Source organism: Astatotilapia calliptera, chromosome 9 (assembly GCF_964374335.1).
Source record: "Astatotilapia calliptera chromosome 9, fAstCal68.1, whole genome shotgun sequence".
Classification (NCBI taxonomy): domain Eukaryota; kingdom Metazoa; phylum Chordata; class Actinopteri; order Cichliformes; family Cichlidae; genus Astatotilapia; species Astatotilapia calliptera.
Window position 1 is genome coordinate 8,639,391 of NC_137430.1, and position 21,429 is coordinate 8,660,819.

General features: G+C 44.3%; 1 protein-coding gene across 3 annotated transcripts in view; it reads right to left on the reverse strand.

The window, feature by feature from the left end:
• Positions 1-21,429, reverse strand: part of LOC113028738 (partitioning defective 3 homolog) — a 352,394-nt gene that overhangs the window by 180,100 nt on the left and 150,865 nt on the right. For all 3 annotated transcript variants that reach the window (XM_080305923.1, XM_026179154.2, XM_080305924.1), the window contains exons 6-12: positions 15,413-15,522; positions 14,686-14,769; positions 9,936-10,061; positions 7,303-7,533; positions 6,531-6,718; positions 1,745-1,884; positions 1,133-1,261 (exon numbers count right to left, since the gene is read on the reverse strand). In XM_080305923.1, the coding sequence (XP_080162049.1) occupies positions 1,133-1,261; positions 1,745-1,884; positions 6,531-6,718; positions 7,303-7,533; positions 9,936-10,061; positions 14,686-14,769; positions 15,413-15,522 (1,008 nt within the window). The remainder of the gene's footprint in view (positions 1-1,132; positions 1,262-1,744; positions 1,885-6,530; positions 6,719-7,302; positions 7,534-9,935; positions 10,062-14,685; positions 14,770-15,412; positions 15,523-21,429) is intronic.

The window sequence follows — 21,429 nt, forward strand, 5'->3', positions numbered from 1 at the left end:
ACTTCCTAAAAAAAATGAAAGTATAGCTGGTGTGTGGATGGAGAAATAGCATATTAAAAGAGCAGGCTACTGCTTCAAAGGGCCATTATTCCACAGGTTGAACAGCTCCTATTGCGGGGTTAACAGCCAGGGTGCCGGGCTGAGTGCTGTGGTAAGGAGTGAGGCTGGCATCAGCAGCCCCTGGCCTGCCAAGGTGCTGTGACGACTAAGCCTGCTGTCACAGACACAGAGCGCAGGCTGGACGGGGGCAGTAGCCTCGCCATCTGTTGCGCGACAGCCAAAGTCACCCTGTATGTAGACTGTGTGGCTCACTGGGAGGGTGTGTGTTTGAATATGTCCAAAGCTGTATTTGTGTGCACTTAGACACACTTAGGCACATCATTTCAGAGTGCCTGTGTGTGCATATAATGGGTCTGTGTGTCTGCATGTCTGTATGTGCTAAAATGACCATCTGTGTGAGGAGAGAAAAAAAAAAGCATAAGCCACAATTAAAGGAGGGATCTGTACATGGAAAGTCGAATATTTGTCCTAAACCGGCGACTCGGAGTCAACTCAGAGCTCAGAGGCTCATATTTTAGAGAGAAGAAATCCTTAAGTGGACAGCAGCCATCCACTAGCATTAATAATGAGAGCACTGACAGAGTGACACAATAAACAAATGTTAAATTAAAATCAGTGCAGACAACATAATTTTAAAAAATGACAGAAAGATGGAGAAGCTGATGGATTGGAGGAGCAGTTAAGGGAATATTAGTGCAGGCACCATGACAAATCCATACTCTGTACAGGATGTTAGACATTTAGTGACATTTACCAGATTCCTTGAGAGACTTCATTGAATCAAGTAGGATATGCTTTATCAAACTGACAATGGGAGTTTGGCTAATATCCACTGAGAAGTAATAATGGCAACAAGTAAGAGAAATCCTACACTGTCTCAACTAGTTTCTTGTCCTCCCATTCATGCGTCAAATTCTTATTTTTTATTACAGCTATAAAACTATAATTGCAAATAGGCTGAGAAAATCACAGCTTTTCCTGTGCAAGTCCTCTCAAACTCTCTATAAATATCAACATTTACCAAACAGCTGAAATCTAGAAAACTCTTATGAGGTGCTGGCTGGGCACTGACCACTTCTCGGGGCAGCAGGGAGTCCTCTGGGCGAATCACCAACAGGTTCACGGTTCCACCCATGGGTGTAGCTCGGAGCAGGGCTACCACCTCTTCCTGGCTTTTACCATTTAGGTCCACCCCACTAACCTGCACGTACATATACACATACACGGAGTCACGAAGCGTAAAAGAAGACTTACAAAAATAAATGTACAACAGATACACAGTCGGAGGCGAAACTAAACTCACTCTTAAGAGGGGGGACTATGGCCTCCACATAACCTTTATGCAGATTACCCTGTGAGCCAGTTGGAACTGGAATTAAATATGGGTTATTTCCCCCTAAAGGGAGCACTCGCTGATTTCCATGTCAGTCTGACTGAAGTATAATCAAAATATTGTTCCATCTAACCACATTTTCTTAGAAATTCAAAACTGCAGCTGAATTGTTGTAGCCAAAGGGAACGCAGCTTATTCGACTCGCTCCAACAAAGGCTCAGTAAGACTGAATTTAGGAACAAAGTCACATCAGGAAACGAGTAATTTGTCTCTGAAATAACACGCAATCTCACAGAACACACTCGCTGAACACTGTGTCATGGTTAGAGGATGTTTGATGTCCTGCCTCACCTCCAGCAGCCGGTCTCCAGCTTTAAGTCGACCATCTTGGATGGCGGCGCCTTGAGGAAGGATGTTTTTAACGTAAATTGGAGCACTGCCGCCAATCGGGACATCTCTGGATGTGATGCTGAATCCGAGACCCTCTGGACCTAGTTAACAATTGAAGACACTTAGAAAGGTATTGTGACATTTTACAAAGCACAGCTCATCACTTGTTCTTTTCTTTCCTGGTGCAAACATGCCATGCTGTGATGTTGTCATTTGGTAAGCTTGCCAGCAGTGTGCTCATGATCGGCAGTAAACTGAAAAACTGTTTGTCTGTTGTCATTTTCTATTATCCTTAAAACAGACTGCTCAATAAAATTTAAAGGAACCCTTTCTAATCCGAGCAAAGCACCAAGTCAGTTAAACTTGAGGGATATTGATTTGATCAGTTAAGTAGCAGAGGCGGGGCAATGAGACAGCCCCCAAAACAAGAATGGTTTGCAGGTGGAGGCCACTCACATGTTTCCCTCCTCATTAGTTTTGCATTTGGCTAGAGTCAGTGTCACTACTGGCAGCATGACGTGATAGCTGGACCCTGTGGAGGTTGCACAGGTAGTCTAACTTCTCCAGGATGGCACATCAATGTGTGCCATTGCCAGAATTTTTGGTCACGTCAGCATTGTCAGGCATATATGTAAGAACACGGGGGCCACACAAACTACTGAGTACCATCTTGAATTGCTACGATCAAATTTCAGTAAAATGGTCAAGACCAGTGGTCTCCAACCTTTTTAGCGCCACGGACCGATTTTTCACGAACCGGCCTTTAAGGTGTTGCGGATAGATACAACAAAATAAAACCAGTACAGGTACCAAAAATGGGATTTATTCATAACACACGGGAAAAGATTCAGGGAAACCAAGTTAACGATAAAAACGATTAAAAAAATAACAACAAAAACCCTGAAAACCATAAATTTCACACCCGAGCCTCAACTGCACCCTGGTACCAAACAACTCATGGACCGGTACCGGTGCGTGGCCCGGGGGTTGGGGGTTTAAATGTCACTAAGGAGCAATTTATTTATGACAGCGACATTTTCTATTTCTGGGTTTCATTTTAAAAGTACAGAAACATAAAAAGTGTATTCTGTGTATAAATACTGCTAAGGGCATACAACTTTTCCCCCCATTATTAAAAAAAGTAACTTTTAATCCACTAAGCAGGAATCAAATGATGGCCTTCCACCATGTCCTGAACCTCCACGAGGTAATACAGACATTCCTGCTTCCATGCTGCCATTTTTTCATATTTCCATGATTGGGTGTGTCTTGAACTCTAAACATAGTATCAGTGCTATGAACCAAAATTGAGTGTTTTAAATGAATGTGAACGGACTTTAAAGCCAATCGTGGAAGTCGCGGTCAGATTAAAGACCAGTTAAGAATAAGCAGAGACAAATGAATGATTATGGATTGGGAAATGCATTAAAACTCTGTTCAATATCCTCTTAAACTAAAGTGCAGGACACCTAAATAGTTAAAGTGCTTATTTCTGAATGTTCCCACACTGCACCGTGTGCCAGATTTTAAACCCAAAAAACCCCTCCAGAGTTTTGGTGCAAAGGCAGGCCACAAAGGCTGTGTAAAAATCATGTCTGGGTCAAAGCAGTCTTGGATGATATATAGGGAGCCTGAGGTTAGCCTAATGGAGAAAGCAGTGATCACTGTGTGTGCACTCAAATTTGTTTCTTAGCTTTGTATATTTAAAGGAAAATCCTCTGTCTCTTCCAAGTGCAGTGAAATTCAACAACCACATGTGATAAAAACACTTCGGGCATCAGCTTTGCAAAGCCATTTGCTTTAAGTTTAAGGGTTGACCTTTAAGGTTGCTCAAACGAATATGAATTGATAGTCTAAGAGGAATCAGGCAAATACAATAACAGGTAAATAAGAAGATCTCTCCGCTCTAACCTTTTCTGCTGACCAGAGCTGTATTTTTCAGATAAAAGCATGACGTAGTTCAAATGTCAGCTACATGTGATAAACCGTGCAAATGCTGCGTGTCAGATTAAACTAGATGAGTCATTAAGAACGTCTTTCAGAGCGGCGGTTAAGATTCCACCATGCATAACCTAGCTGTAGGCATTTCCAAGTTGGAAAGTCGTGTTCTGCGGTTTTAGCCGAGGCTTTTCTGAAGCTAACAGCAGTGATTAGCATTCGTGTCAAAGTAGCTGCTCATTTCACAGAGCTGTCAGCACTTCTGATGGTTCATCATGACCTACTTTTCCCTGTATGTCTATTTAGCAGTCTGTCGTCTCCCTGACAGTGATGCCGCTGATGAACAAGGGGCATTAAGATTGAGGAGCGCGGCTGGCAACTTTCTCCTGGCTTCCACGCACAAATAAACTTGCAGAAAGGTGATGAAGAGATCACTTTGAAGCCAGAAAGTTGAGCTGCTGAGGATAACGACGTTCTATGATCTGTCCATCACTGCTGAGCGAGAAGTGAGCAGACAAAAATAGCTGTCATCGTTTATGTTGAATATTAAATGCGCAGTTTGACTGCCAAACTTTTAAATACCAGATCCCACAGTTGCCGTGGGAGGTTCTCCACTTAGTGCAGATGCTAGTCTGTCCTCAAACGACTGAAAATAAGAGGGGTAAACAAATGCAGATGGCATTTAACACAGATGTATCACAGCTTTTGATTATATCCTGCCTTTTTTCAAATCCTCGCCATGGCAGTTGGGATTCCCCTTCCCCTCTGACCCTTTTCACAAACTGCCGCCCAACACGCATCCCAAACCCAACTCAGGCCCATTATAAGATCCCGCTGTTCAAAGTCTACAATCAGCCAATTAGGAGAATACAATCTCTAAATATTCCTGTGCTAATTAACCACTGATGTATTTATTTTAGGTACCAGACCAGGCCGGGGTAAAAGTAATTGTGTCCCTTTCTGGATTAGCTGAAATCCTGGCTCCAATAAGCCAATTAAGCAGCAAACATGAAGAGAGGCTGAGGCACATTAGAATGACTTAATGGGGTGCGTATGTCCTTTTCAACAGCAGTATTTGATTAAGGCACTCTTGTTAATTTGCCATTCAGGATCTGCTCCTGCCACTTGGAACTCTGAGCCACTTAGGCTGAATCACAACAATTACAACGAGCAGACAACAAAACCGCCGAAGCCCTTCTAGAAGTGCATTAGCGTGATGCAATCAAACGGAACCGTCAAAATGGATTTCAGAGGCGCGTTTCCCTCAACTCAGCCTTTTCCTAATGCTCCGTTAAATTCCCAGTTTAACAACATTTGGACATCTCCATCTGGAGTTCACAAACGGCTTCGAAGTTATGTGCCGGTAAACTCTCACTGAAATCACAGGCTTTGAAACCATTTCTGTTACTTGGGCAATACTGAAATATTTCATAGTGACCATGAAGCCATGCAGCTGGTGGATATAAGCTAAACTGAAGGCGTCAGCCTGGTGCTCGAGTTCTACCAACATCTTTCCGGAAATTAGAGTCGTGTGGGGAAACTTTATCACGTTATAAACACATAAATATAAGTTACACTTCAGCTCCACAGTGTCAAAGAACTCTGCCGGCAGCGCTGGGAAACTTTGCCAAACATGTTAGAGCAGCTTGTGACTGCATGTCCCCAGAGTGGGTCACGTTTACCCCGTGCCGCAGCCCTCACTTTTTCCCGCACCCTTCCCTGAAGCTCATCGCTAAGGCCTCGGTGCCAGCTTTCAAGTAAACATCTGCTCCGGCAACCGAAAAAAAAAAGGAGCAAAAAAGAAATCGACGGAGTCAGGACATCGCCTTAGAACTACTTCACTCTGCTTCCTACTGTTCGCTAATTCACATGAAGATGGCTAACTGGTGGAAATGACACGGCTTGGCAGCGAAGCCACCACAAAGAAATACAACTGCTCCGGTATCAAAGGTCTGTCCAAGTCCACAAATAAACCCAGCTCAGCTGGAAGCAGATGGATTGCCGAAGCTTAACCACAAGACCGCGGTGATGTACTGTAGCATGAACGGATGAAACCACAACCTGTTTTCAAGACGGGGCTGATCTGTGTTTGCTTTCGGCCTTCTCGTTTAAACAAAGCGCAAAGGCAAGAGGAGATTTTTTTTATTTCCAGAAGGATTTCGGTTGCATTAAGAGCTCTTTGACCTTTTGTTTACTCTGGAGTTTTTAAATGCTAGAAGTTGACAAGATATCGCCTTTATCGCACTTAGTAACGGGGTTGATAGACATAGAAGCAAACAAAGAGATTATTGGTCAAATTAATGAAACACTTTAACGCTGTCACATGAGCTGCTTTAGGATCAGCATCTTTCGTGTCTAACTGCAAACTTTCAGTGCATTTAAATGTTTAAATGCAGAAGCCTGTCTTGTGAAGAATATACTCTTTGATGCTGGAGTTTTATCAGATATACAGGGCTCTTCCCCGGCTTTCTGCTGATAAAGAGCGGAGGCCGATGTAATCTGCCAGTGGACAGGCTGACAGAAATTTTGGCAGAAGCAATTCTGAACTAAAAAAAAGCCACTTTTTAAAATTTTCCCATGGTTAGAAGCAAGGTCAACCCACTGTTAAGCCTTCCCCAAGAATTTTCCCACTACTTGCTTTGAAACATACGATTATCACACATATCTCACTTAATAACACAAAAATGTCTAAAAAGCAGATCAAACATGGCGGGCTCATGTCACCATATGATGTCAGCACACATAAATTGCAAACATGATTCTGCTGGTTTTCACTCCTACAGCACTGACCTCGTTTTGCTACTCTCACCTTTCTTCAGTTGGACGTTGAACCTGCGACCTTTGTTCTTTAGGTCGATGGTTCTGGGGGCGTTTGTGCTTATCCTGCGCTGCAGGGAGGGCGAAGGGGCTGACGGGGTCCTGGAGATCAAAATGTGGGGTGGAGTGGCAAAGCGTCTACTCGAGTCTGGGGTGCTCTCTGCCAGTGAGCCATGGTGGCTACAGAGACAAGGGTTCAGAGTCGTTACATGAAATATAGATTCATCGTCAGGCTCCTGTAATGTAATGTATAACGCACAGTAATGACTTTTCACCATTAAATAATAACTGTATTTGTAGCAAGAACCTTTTCACTGGCACAGACGGAGGATTGATCGTTCTGTATAACTGACATTATGACCACAAACACAAACCCACATCTTTGTCTTTCTGGAACTAGGCCAGAGTTTTTACAACAATTAACAGAAACCACAGGCAGATAAAACAGGCTTTTGACAAGATGATCACCGATGCAGACTCAGAGGTCTAAGGTACAAATTACAATTAGGCTGCTCTCTTGTCTTTTTTTTTTGCGTAGCTTTTAAACTCTGACGGATTTCCAGTGAAAGTCTCTGACTGCTGCAATTACAACAGCACTCCCTTTCACACACATCAAATCTGTGGCAGCTTTTTAATTTTTCTTTTTTTCTTTGATTTATTGATTTTTCTTTGTTTCATGTATGAGAACAGTGTGAAGGTATCTTGGGTAGAAAAAAAAACTATTTAGTAACCATTCAATAAAAGAAAAGGGAGGTGAAACCCACTTGTGATTGAGGCCCGGTGGTTGTCCTGATCTGGACGTCAGCGGCCCGGTCAGACTGGACCTGTCTGCTGGCTGTTGAGACTCCTGGCTGAAACGAACCCTGTTCAGCTGAGGTGGGCTGCTCAGCTCCTTCTGTGCTGACAGCAGCTCATATTGCTTCTTCATGGCTGCAGGGACCACGTGGAAAAGGATAACCTGGGAACGCATCACCTGCTTGAAAATGTTCTGTGCTCTGAAGGTGAAACAACATAGAGCGAGGGAGAGAGCGGTAAGGTCACACAGACAGAAATGAATTAGCTTTAAACATGATAAGAGATACATGTACAATGATGTAGCACCAAAGCTTGGCAGATACAGAAGGATAAGGAAAGCCATGATGCACTGTATGTTGAAAGGAGATACAGAGAGTTGAGACCTGCGCGGCTAATCGCAGGACTACTTCCTGCAATGCATTATGGGGCAGAAATTACATTATCTATAATTACAAGCATCAAGACGGGTAAGAGATAAGGACAGTAAGTGGTGCATCAGTCATAAAATATTACTGCGTGTGATATAGGTTAAATCTCTATACTATGCGGTCATTTGTGTGTTTGTGTGAGTCTGTTCATGGTTGGAGATAAATGGTTATGAGTTGACTCAACAATCAGAACAGAGGTGATGAATCATGCACCAGGGAAGCTTTACAGACGATGAGTTCCCAAGTAAGCAGACACACACACAGAATTCATTCCTTAAACACAAAATGGGGCGGGAACACACAAACACACCGAGTCTCGTATGAGTTTGGGGGAGGCCAAATATGCCGAGACAAGAGCTCGCCATCATTCCCAGACACAAGAATTGTTTAGTCTGGTTTGCCAGCAGCACTTAGCATATAGATAGGCTGGCCAGGAGTGAGGCACACTGCAGCATAAGGGGGCCAGAGGCACAGTGGATGTCTGGATTCCAGCAATCCCATGTTCTTTTTCCAGCCCCCTCCCCATTACCAGCAATACCATGCTGATTCTGTCCCAATGACAGCCGCTAAGCCGCTTCTGCCGCAAACAGACAGCACTCCACGCAAGCCGCGTCGCAGAGGCGAACGCGCACCGAGCTACTTCTGCGAGATTTGCTCTCTCCTGTTTTCATTCTTATGGTAATTTGCGAGAATCACTCGCATATGCGCACTGCAGGGTGATGACAGGCTGGGGCGAAGTTTGTGTGCGTGCATGCGTGCTTTGTACGCAAATGTTCCCGTGCGCATACGCGCTGCCATCACTCCAGCAATCAGCCTCTGCGCGAGCCTGATTGAATAATAAATTACCCCCATCAATGCATCATTACATTCAGTTAGATTAAGCGCTTCAAAATATTTACCCATGCAAAACAATCCAAGAAGATTAGACTATCACTTTAAATTGTCACTCTCTGTGGCACACAATCAACGATGGGTGGGGGTGGGGTTAAAGTTTTGTTCCTTTGCCTCATTTTTATGCAAACGCCCCCCCCCCCCCAAAAAAAAAACAAAACATCACAAACATCATAAGCGTGCAGATGCCGGTGAGGAGGGTGTGTTTGGAAGGAGAGGCTACAAAACATCACTCCCTTGTGGATTTGGTGGGTAAGCTTCTTTCACAGCAGAAAAGAAAAAAAAGCTGTGAAAGAAACTGCGATGTTTACTAATGACAATAGGTTCGTTTTAAAGGATTCTGAAACCTTAGTGGGTTTGTATGCAGGGTGATAAACAGATTAGCACAGTGTCTCCAACTGCTTCCATTTAACAAGATGCTGGAGAGCTTTTGCTATCACACCTTTCTTAAGAAACATTCCTACAGTGATACAGTTGTTCAGAGATAATTCATAGCTACTGACTTCACTTTTGAAGGCTAAACTTTCTGTCATTTTTGCAGCATTGTGGTTCAAAGCCCACTGTTTTTAGATGTGCAGGCCCGGTGCGACTGTTGTCTGGGCCTTTGGTAGCAAAAATCTGGGCTATTTCTTTCTGTGGAGAGCTGAACAGACCACTTTATACAGTGCCTCGATTTTTCAGCCTCGAGGAGAAGAAATCCATTTAATACTGGTGCACGCACACACATACACAAGTGCAGAAATGCCTTTGTATGTCAGTATCACCGCATATATGTGTCCGTGTCCGTGCTGCGTGAGATGCCACACATTCACGCTTATATTTACGAGTGTTTAAAGAGACAAAGGTTATGACGCGTTGGCAGAAATGAATGGAGAGAAGAGTGTGGATAGTTTGGGATCAGAAAGCAGCACAGCTGTGAAGGACTGCAGGTCACTGAGACCTATTACAGGAAGGCCAACAAGTCGGTCATATTTCTGTTTTATTGTGCGGCTGTGTGGGTGTCACGTCTCCCCGCAGTTTGGATTCCGCTTATCAACAGCAACGCTATTTACTGTCGCTGCGCTTAATGTCCAACACAGTGCTTTCGGTGTGAACTGCATCACTCGGCAGACAGTGCTTCCCTACTATCGGAGGAAAAGGAAAGTAAATTAAAATCAGCATGGCATCCAGTGACAAGAAGAGAGGTTACCAGAAGGAGAAAATGTCAGCTGACAAAAATAGCTGTGTTCAGAATAATACTGCATGCAAAAAAAATGTTCCAAGCGTCACTATGGAAAGCTTACTGTTCAAAGCGCAGGTTGCGAATGTCTCCCTGATTAATTCTGACGATGCAGTCGTTCTCCTGGAAGAGACGCTCCTGCTCTGCTTTGCCTCCGGGCTCCAAACGCTTCACTAGCAAGCCCTGTGTCCTGCAAAGGTTCATGCAACAGGTAAGTCATAACACAAGACTTGGGCAACTACTGTCACAATGAAATTGCACGTGTACTTTTAAAAGTTAATGAAAAGGTAGAGAAAGAAACGTAATCAAGAAACCTAATCAGAATGGATGGAGCGGAGACAAGAAGAGAGTGTAGAAGAAGGTACAGACAAAGACACATTTAGGGTTTGAGGTATCACTTGAGAAAGCATCATGCTAAAAACAAATGTTATTGCTATGTTTAGAAAAAGAAATGAAAGGTGTAGAACCCAAAGAACATCATCCACACAGTGAAGCTTGGTGGTGGGAGTATTATGCTGTGGAGATGCTTCAGTGTGTCTGGAACTGTGAATCTTGTCACGATGAACAAAGTCATGAAAAGAGAAGGACGTGAAGACCTTGAAAGAAAACCTCAAGCAGTCAGCATTAAAATGGTAAATGGACTGATTCTTATATAGCGCTTTTCTACTCTCCCCGAGTACTCAAAGCGCTCTATACAACATGCCAATCACACCCATTCTCACAAGCACTGACCCAAAACTGAATGCTTTTCTAACAACATTCACACACGTTCACACTCCGATGGATGCATCGGAGAGCAACTTGGGGTTAGTATCTTGCCCAAGGATACTTGGCATGCAAACTGGAGGAGCCGGGGATCGAACCACCAACCCGATCAGTCGGTGACCTGCTCTACCTCTTGAGCTACAGCCACCCCTTTATCTTCCAACATGACAACATCCCAAATAATGCCTCACTCCTGCTGAAGAGCTACCTCCAGAAGACCCAAGTGACTGCTGATGACTCGCCTGCATTAAACCCTGACTTGAATCCCATTGAAAATCTGTGGGGTGAACTGAAGACCTATGTACATGCCAGAAGACCATCAAATCTGGCCAATTTTTCCAAAGAAGAATGGGCTAGGATTGCTTGGGAGACATGTGTGAGACTTCCTAAAGACTACAACAAATGACTGCAGGCTGTTATCCATCAAACTTCCATTATCCTAAAACTAGGATGTTTTAGAAAAGCTGTGCGAAAATCTCTTGCTCTGTTTTGAAGCACTTGAGAAAAGAGATTTTCATAGAGGAGGGGCTAACGAGTCTGTCCTCATCTGTATGAAGTGAAGCTTTTTGTAGTGCAGCATTGACATTGGTTGCCATTTTATGGCCTGAAGATTTATAACTTTTGCATCAACAGAGTGCCTAAAATATTCAAGTCTCCAACAGAGTTGGGGAAGTAAATAAGATTACAAAATGAGTTTAGCCCATTGTAATGCACTCCGTCAACAAAAGTTAACTTTGCAGACTAGGCTTGGATAGAGTCCTGAATTTCCCTGCACTCATTTTAAGCCTCCGTCTGTCCTTCTGTCCTCCTTTCCTCTTTTTCTTCCTGTGGGCAGGTCTGAAAGAATGACAGGGTGGGTTGAAATAATCCAGACCAACAGCTAAGAGATCATCTTATGGCTTCCAGGGAAGTGCTACAGTCGCCTTCATTGGAGCTTAAGACTAGAGCCGGCTGCGGTGTTTGAGAAAGAAAAAAAACCCAAGAAGTTCCACGGCTGTGCCATCTCAGTAATCCTTAAAAAAAACGCCAACCTTTACCTTCAAATATCCCTCCGCCCTTCTTCCCCCTCTAAATAACTACATCAGTGAGCTCCTTGAGGGCTTTAGTTAGGCCTCGAGGATAACCACATGCAAAGATATCTGATGGATGCTCACACAGCAGAGCTACAAACTCTGGCTACAAGCTGCAAGATGCCTCTGAGATAGCAGGTAAACTGACTTTAAATGTGTGGTGTCCTTGCATAAACTGACAAAAAAGTTTGGAGGCTTATTTTGAAGAAATTCTGAAATCTACCGGAGCAAAAACCATCAACAAGCTAAACAAAGATGTACCAGACATAAATTAGACCCTAAGCTACACCTTATTGGTGTCAAGGACATAAGTGTCATGCTTCTCATAATTCTCCCTTCCTGTCTCTTTTCCTGGACGCATAAACAGCAGCACATTCAAAACTGTTGTGACCCTGTTTACTGCAGACGTCAAGGGCAGGCTCGCGCAGCTCTTTAGCATTTCAGCCAAACAGGGCCACTCTCAGAACATTGCTTTAATTGGCTGCATAATGTGGACATTCACGCTCGCGTCGAAGACTCATCTCAGCCACTCAGCGGGGGTAAATGGGTCGGCATTAAGTTGAAATTAAAGATCACAAAAGGCCCTTCCCTCTTTCTTGGTGTCTGAGTTGCCAGGTCAGGTTAAATGTGTTGAGCAGAGAGTAATTGCGGCCGGCGTGGAAGCAGACATGATTGTGCTTTATCTCCATAAGTGTTGGCAGCTTGAAAACAAAGTATTGCGCACGGAGATTACATCACGGACACACGCTAATGACTTCTGATTTGCTAGCAGACTGGAGACGGTACAGTAGATAAAGGAGTTTTTGGTTGATCCCTGATCAGTATTCAAGCCGCGGCAGAGCGGACTGGGGATAAAGCGGCATCGTTTAGAGATTTAAAGAAGATGATGATTTCGTGAAAAGCACTATTATTGTGTTGGCTATAATCCCATCCTCTCAAACTGATGGAGGTTCGCTTCTGTTTTTTTTAGAGATACTTGTCAGTTACTTGTAAAGAACTAAAAAAAAATCTAAAAGTCACTCTCAAAGGCTGCAATTCATTAGGTGGCAGATGTAAGCAAAAAGGGATTTGTAGTTTGTGGATTCTCTGCAGCCTCTGGGGGGGAGGGGGGGGAAGAAAGACTCTTTAAGTCTCGCTTCTCCTCGAAAAAAGGAATCAGCATCTTACCGCACCACATGGCTTTACTCCATCTTGTGGCTGGGTAGCAGTGCTGATTTGGAGGAGGCCACCTGCTCTCATCTACTGCCTTTAATCAAATAATAATCCAGTCAGGATCCATTTATGCATGGCAATTATGTCCGCAGTTTGTTTACAATTGAAGACGGTCATGGAATGAGAAGTTCATTAAACTAGGAACGCATCTGGAAGGGGGCGTGCGTGCGTGCGTGCGTAGATGTACGGGATATTTGTGTGTGCACGCTGCTCTCAAGGTAGGTAAGTGACGATGCACCGAGAACTGTTTTTGCTTGTAAAAGGAGTCTGAGAGGGAACACACTTCTCAAGGTCGGTCCGAACTGCTCACAAACTGCATTAGTGTGAGCTCATTTTCAGGTAAGTATCTGTGCATTTCAGTGTGTGTGTGTGGCAGGGAAAGATTCTTCCTGCTAGAGTGGCAGAGTATCTAAGCTCTCTCCTACAGTTGTCTCCCCCTCCTGCTTGGATCTGACTTGATGTCAGTGCAGTGGAGCAGAATACGGGGGCAGCCTGATGCTGGAGTGCCTGCAGTTCCTTGTTTGCTGTCTGGTTTTGCTGGCAGTCTGACCCCTCTGGCCCTGGTCTAGACACTAATGACAGCCCGCTGAGCCTAATGCCTCCTGTCCCAGTGCACGACGCGCAGAAAAAGCTCGGACAGGCCATTAGCATCATCCCACTGACCAGACAATAAGTTTTATCATGGCTGAAGTTAATTGAAGGCTGTGATAGCTATTAGTGCCGACCTTAGCTGATGGGGAAGAAATTTACTGCCGGCGCAGCGTTAATGTTGTTTCCTCCAAGATGCTGTCTGATTTAGGGGCAATACAGGGGAGCTTAAGGACAGCAGTGCATCTAATGAGAGCTGAACTGCTTAAGTTCCTTTAGAAATCGTTCCCTCCGTTAGGCTCACCTCATCCTGAATCACTATTTTGCAGCTCTGACTCAAGGTGTCAAGATGGAGTTAGTGCGACGTCAGAGCTAAATATAGTTTCCTGACACTTGCTTATAAACAGCAATGAGATTAGTGTCTGAGCCACCTTCAATGACACCACTCCCCTTTCTCCTCCTCTCCCCCTTCAAATGTCATTCCGTTTGATCTCCTCATTCCGTCTTTCCACCTCATCCCTGACTTTCCTTCTCCAGTGCTGAGTAGTCACATTCACCTTGGTGGCGAGCCAGTTCCTTCTGGCATGCAGGAGGGATCTGTGTTATACACAAGCTTTTAGTTTGATTACATCTAACCGCTTCCTCTGTCCCCCCTTTTTTCCTTTCTTTTTTTTGAAACTCAGACGCCTCTCGTTCCCTTGTCATCGACACTCCTATCAGTTAAAAAGACAGAAAAAAAAAAGGCGAGAGGAAGTAGTCCAAAGCAAGTTTCAAGACAACACGTGCACAACGATGACCGACAACCCAGTTAGAAAAAGTATTTGCAAGACCTGGAGAAAACTGTGCAGTCGAGAGCAAAAACTACTTTCATCCATTCGCCTCACCACTGGGAGCTTCAAAGCTGTGGGATGTGAGCGGTGCTGAGTTTGGGTGTGGCGTTTCAACAGCGAGGCTCACAATAATAAAAAAAGATGACTGCAAGAATCAGAGGCAGTTAAAAAAAAAGAAGAAGAAGAACAGCCTTGAGCAACACATAAAAAGAGATATGTAAGACAGAACAAAGGACAGAGAGAGTAAGAAAAATGAGTGAAATAATGAGTGAGAGCAAAAAGAAAGCAACACTGGATGGTGAAACTGAGATGCACTGAATTTCAGCTTGTGTCTGTTTTGTTTTTTTACCTGATATCATGTGAACTGAAAGGCACTACGTGGATCCCCAGGGGCCCACCTTCATTGGACACCTCGACGGGCTTGAGCATGCTTCTGCGGGATGGTGATGGATGAAGCCAGAAAGAAGAGGAGAAGGGAGTAGGAGAGAAGTGTATGAATAATAATGATAATTAAAAAATAACAGAAGTGAAAACAACATGTAGAAATGCAGAATGTAAACAGACGGCACAGTCAAACACGACATGAGGTCAGTGGGATGCGCAGGAGTGGGGGCGTGAGGGAGTGGGGTCCTTATTGGTGGGAGGCCTCGCTGAGTTGCCTGTGCTAAGTCATCCGTTACAAAGCGCAACTGGTGGACCTCAGGGTCGATTAAGGATCCAAATGGAGGCTCCAATTAAGTGATTAAGATCAGACTGCTGTTGCGCTAAAAGAACTAATTAATTGAAAACATATAAGAGAACGGGGGCGGGGGAGGGAAGGGAAGGGAGGAAGGCTCATTTGTTCCGATAAGGACGTGAAGACAAATCAACACGACCCAGATACGCGTGACGATGTTTACAGACTGAGGCCTTGGTCTCGATGTTTGGGTTGTTACTGGCACATGGTCGTAAAGTGGGCGGCGAAACAAGAAATTGGTATGCAGCCATTACAATAATCGTGATTAACTGTAATTGTACAATTTCACTCTTAACATGGCGTATGGGTGGGGTTGTGGTGTTAGCGGTACGCCACTCACTCTATATGAAACACTGGTGAATGTTCCAGTGAGGAATCGGCCCTTCCTACTGGCTCCGTCCGCTCGATTCTCCTCTCGTGTCTCCTTTGCTCCTCTTCCTCATCCTCCTCCTAATAGAAAGAGAGACAAAGAATGAGTGCTTCAACAGCAAAAAAGAAAAACCCCTCAAATTCTGTCATTATTGCTTTCGCTGTGCTTGCATCTCGCCCTCTCTTGCTTATATCTCTCTTCTCCAGCTTTTAATTTAATTACCTGAAGAAAAAAAAATGTATCGGCCTGTTTTAAATCAAAGACTCTTGAGCACAGGAGGGACCGTGCCCCTGATGCTGCTGCAGAAACCATCCCTCTCTAGCCAAAAAAATGTTCAGTGGTGCCGTGATTAAATGCAGCGACTCCATCGGTTTGCCTGACCGATGAGGTGGGCCCGTGAGGTGATGGGATCAAGGTTTAGAGCTAAAGAAACAGGGATGCTCCTGTCTGAGCTCCATCTGCGTCTTTCACTCTCCTCGTTTCATTTGCTCATCTTCCTTCAGTGCTGTTAGGCAGCGGAGCAGGAGAGGCAGTGCCTTTAACGGGAAAGCAGACATCCGAGGACTTAACTAAGCTCTGGGAAAGAGGCAGCAGCTTCATGCTCTCCTTAATGGAGGATAAAATCTTCATTTGGCTCTCTTTATGTGGATGGTACAAATTCAGCGGGCCACTTACACACAGTGATTACATCCCGCATGTAGAACAGGAGGGAGACATATCTAATAACACAGTGTTGATTTTCATGTAATTGTCAACCCAAGATTAGTTGGAGGGCTCGTCATCAAGTGTTGAGCACAGTGAAGTCTTTTGTTTGGTTGTTTTAAATAACGGGACTTTCTTTTTCAGTCCTGTTATTAATGGCTGGTCCTCGTGCATGTGCGCGTGCGTGAGCTTGTCAGCATCAAGACAGCGCATCGGCTCCTTGGGAGGATCTGCCGAAATGCTTTGTTAGCCACTGCTTTTTCCCCACCCTCACCCTTCACCTTCCTCTTTCTCTCTTTTTTACTAAAATGTCAAGCACATCCAAATAGGTCTTGCGCATTCTTGGTTTCTTTATGGAAATTGATTCAACCCTTTTCAGGGGCAGGGATATCTTTGGTGGCACTCACTCTGCTATACAGAGGCCCCATCGCCTATTTATTTGTTAGACTCTGGGGGAGGGTTAAGGTGGGATAGGGGCATGAAAATTTCATCAGCAGCCCACCTTTAAAGACCTTGTCGCACCCTACCTGTCTATTTCCCCCTTTTCTATGAAAATGAATAAATCACCCCCCACCACCACCACCCTCCACGCCTTTAATTACACGTCAGCCGAGGTGCCGGGTGTCTCACGGGGCCTTTTATTCATAAAGCTTTTTTATGAACTCAAGCCCACCCCCCACCCGTCCTTCCCCAGGTGGACGGCTAGATTTTTTTTTCTCTTTGACGTATACTCTGCACAAAGGACCTGACCACCTGTGGCAAACTATAAATAAAGATGGGAGGCCATGGGGTAGAGCGGGCGGCTGAAATTGGACAAGAATAAATACAGGTTTAGATCTCTGCTACAAGGCAAGACTGATGGAGAGGCAAAGAAACGTGTGGCCTTTCAGAAAAAGACAGTTTTCACACTCGGTGAGCAGATGACTGTGAAAGGTGACAGTGCTCAACAAGTTTGCGTTGTTAACCGAAGTCGCAAGTGTATCATCGCTAACACGTAATTAATTTGCATTTAAAAAAGCTGTTAGCAACAATCCCCTGCCTGTTCGTTTGATCTTATAAGTTGCAAACCCTTATGGTGAGACTACGTAAGACTATGTAAAGGAAAGACTAGAGAGATCTTTTGAATTAGGGAGTGAACAAAGAAAGAGAAAGACGACACTGCATCTGTGATCGTTCCCTTCAGGGGAGAAAGGCAAAGGGCTTCTTCACTTCCACCTGGCCAAAAATCGCAGTGCAATCAAGTGCGGTGTGCGAATGTGACAAGTCAAAATTACCATAAAATGGCACAGGTAGATATGAGAGCAGTGCCAGAGCAAGGTGATATGTCTATTCAGCTGTGAAGCTGTGAAATTGACACTAAAAAAGGAACTCGTGATAAAAAAAAAATGTACAAGAATCACAAGATTGAGCAAAGCCCTAAGTGAGGGATGTAGGAGCGAAAAAGGTAAGACAAAGAAAGAGGTTAACCCTTTATCACCCAAGTATCATACAGGCTGCTTGGACTTCTTACAGTAATATGAAGCACACATGGTTAATCTGTGTTGAAACAGCAGTAACTTTTCCTCTACTGTGATAATACAGAATATCTCCGTAAAGCTCGTCTTCTCTTCTTTCCAAAACTATTTGAATTTTGTCCATCCATCCTCTTCTGCTTATCCTTCGCAGGGTCACAGGGGGGCTGGAGTCTATCCCAGCTACCATAGGGCAAGAGGCAGGGTATACCCAGCCTGACACAGGGCTAACACAGAGAGAAAGACAACCACATCCACACCTATGGGCCTGTCAGAATCACCAACTAACCTAACTAACCTACTCACATATCTATATTATTGCTAATATATATTGTAATATATCTATATCACTAAAGCACTTCTGGATGGATGCAAACTGCATTTCGTTGCCCTGTACCTGTGCATGTGCAATGACAATAAAGTTGAATTCTATTCTAATTCTATTCTAACCCCACTAACTGCATGTCTTTGGACTGTGGACATCCTAACTCCACAAAGAAAGGCCTTGACAAGACGGTGGATGTGAACCAAAGACCTTCTTGCGGTGCTAACCAGTGTGCCACCATGCTGTGGGCGTGTCACATTGGTTAGTAATCAAAGAGGACATGTTTGTGGTATAATCTGGTCGTAATGAGTTTCCTATACACATGTATAGTAAATCCCCACACAGCTCTGACCATCCTGCACACTAGATGTTGCATTCATCAGCACCAAATAACCACAAACCACAGCAACAGCCGGCACTAGTGTTTTTAAGTGATAAAAAGTGTTTCCCGTGCATTTGAAGATACCACATGTTTCAAAGTTAAGTCAGTTTTTTTAGCCAACAACAGCAAAGCCTCTTCATTATCTTCCCAGACAAAATCAAAGTTTTAGAAAGACTGATTTCTGAGACTGAACATCACAAATAATGGCTTGTTAAAAGTGACTTTTATGCAGTCAAGTGCTCAAGTATAGCTCCACACTTTCCAACGGAGCGTGTGGTTAAGCCGGCATCACAGGGGCCAGTTTCCTAGTGACCGGAGGCAGATGCAGAAGCCATTTCTCTTTATATTCGCTGCCAGCTCGTTCACTGTCTGTCCTTGTGTCAGCTGTAAAGATGAGCACTGAGTGACAGCAGAGGAGAGACACAACCTAAATATACATCCGCAGCTTCCTGACCCCACCATTCTCCATCTCTATTCTTTTTCTCTCTCCTTTTTCCCTTTCTCTGAAAAACATCCATTTCCCCCCCCCCCCCCCCCCCCCCCCCCGGAGTGCTTTTAGCACCCTGTTGATCCCTTGGTAACCAGTAGAGTGGGGATGCAACAAGGCTTTTCAACTCTCTAGCTTGCCCTCTCTCCTTTTTTTCTCCCTCCTCCCCCCATTTCTCTCCCTTCCTCACATGTAATAGGGATGGCTAAGAGCCCTGATGTGTGGCCAAAAAAGTCTGCCAGCCTCTGACAATAAAGGGAGAAAAACTAAGGTTACAGGCTTGGCCATCGGACAGCTGCAGCATTAGATTATTGAAAATCGTATAAGAGGAGGAGAAAGAAGAAGACAGCGAGGTGGAAGGGACACGCATCCAAAGTGCAAAGCCTTGTTACCATCAAATAGACGTGCTGCTTGGACAGTGGTTGGAGGTCCGAAGGGAAAGCAGACTGGGAAGGATGGAGGTAGCAGCTGTTTGATCAGGAGGGGGAAGTCTACCCACACGCAAACACACAAACATGCATACTCACACACATTACTTCTTGAGGGTTAGGGCAAAAGGCGGCATGTTGAGGAGCTGTCATCCTCCATCAACTGGTGTGCTAAAGCAGACCTACTGTAAGTGTGTGTGTGTGTCATGCTGTTAGCCATGGGGAAGTACAAGATGTAGCTGTTACAGAAAAGGGTGGGGGGGGGGCTCCCTCCTGAGTCCATCTCTGGCATCGAGGGTTTAACAAGGACAGGTTCAAAGGTCACAGCAAATGGTGTGTTTCTGGCCACCGCCCCTCCTTTAGGGGGCTGAGCTTCACATCTGTGTGACAGCTTCATGTGTGGAACAAGCCCCCCCCTTCCCAGACATTGTCACACACACCCCCTTACAATGAGCCGTCTGTGCTCAGGAGAACAATGGTGCCAGGGAACAGGATATAAAAGCAGTTTCCAAATGAAGAATGTGTTGTGTTCAGTGTATTAAGAGAAAAGGAAACAAGCAATTTAGCTGGAGTGTTTAGAAAAAAGAAAAATAAAGGCCTGTTGAAATATTTACAAAGGCTGATCCTCCCTCCTGATTTTGACCAGCTAAAAATATGAAACGGTAATTGCGCAAGGTGACATATGCCCCTTATGGAAACATTAAACTAGCCAAAGGTAACATACCATGGCAACATGTGAAAAGACCTGGCTCTCAGCGAGTCGATGTATGGTGGGGGCAGCAAGGGCGGAGGCTTTTCCTTTTCCTCGCAAAAAGGTTAAGGAGCCATAATTGTACCCTCATTACCTCCAGTTAATGCAGTTCAGCTAAACACTGTACAGCACACAAGACCAAATAGGACTTCACAGTACCGCTGCATCGCACAATGGCACTGACATAGAAAGACAGGCTGCTGTTAATAACTCCTAATAGTGCTATTAAAGGTTCTATGACCTTGAGAAGCAATTACCAATACTTTTCCGTAATAACTCGAAGAATCTTGCTGTTTTCAACCAGCACTTAAAAAGAAACTTTATGGTGCTGGATACAGTGATTGCTCACCTCAATCTGAACATGAGATGATCGCAACGGTTGTACGTTTATAAACAGAGTAATAGCGTGTAGCAGCTACTAGCATGTAGGACGACCTGGTCGCTGCTGTGTGAGGATTTACTGTCCACATAAATAAAAAAAACATTAAAAAATCCTTTATTAGCAAAAAATGTTCTGCTTTCTTAATCCTTTGGACATTATGATCCAGCCCTAGTCCTCCCTCCATCCTTAACCATTTATTCCTCATCGGTCCATCAGGCGCCGTCACCATTAAAACAACCAATTCATCACACTGACTGAGGTTGTGAGACACTTATTTATATTTATGTTGAGGATACAGGAGCATTATAAAAGGCTGGGTGAGGAGTTAAACTGGTTAGGGGGATGATGAAAGGGTCATAATGACCCCCCCTCCCAATCATCTTACCCACAAGGTCCGCAAATAGCACTTAATGTCTGTCAGCAGAGAGGAAAGATTTCTGCATATTTTCTTAGATTATTTCTATGATTGTGACCTTAAGAAAGATGATGGAAGCTAATAGTGATTTAAGTGTTCAGAAATAAAGTATAAAAAGAATTTAAACCCACACCACTGTGTTGATTCTTTTTTATTTCTCTGACTGTTTCCTTTGTTTAGAAAACTATTAGCTTCCCTGCAGGACTGGAAAGTTCAGATCTGGAAGAAAATCAAAGCAGTGTGATCCTCATGTCTGCCATCTCTCGCTTTTTATGTGACTGTTAGAGAAGAAATATAGAGGAAGGTTATGAATCTTCAGTCCTGTGTTTGTGTGCCAAGGGTAGAAGCCAAGGCGGCGCCCGTCCTCTGATGAGGACATGTGTTTTCTTTAATATTTCACGCCCTGCACCCATGAGCACAGCCTTGTTCAAAGCAGAGGACTCGCATTCCAGATTAGATGTACTATTCCTTTTGATAATGAAGACGGAGAGTTGCGTTGTTGTTGTGCTAGGAAAATACAGTGGGGAGTGGGCTAGGGAACCTGCCCCACACTGTCATTATTCATGCAATGAAAAACACAGGAGGAAATAAAAACATAGTTTCT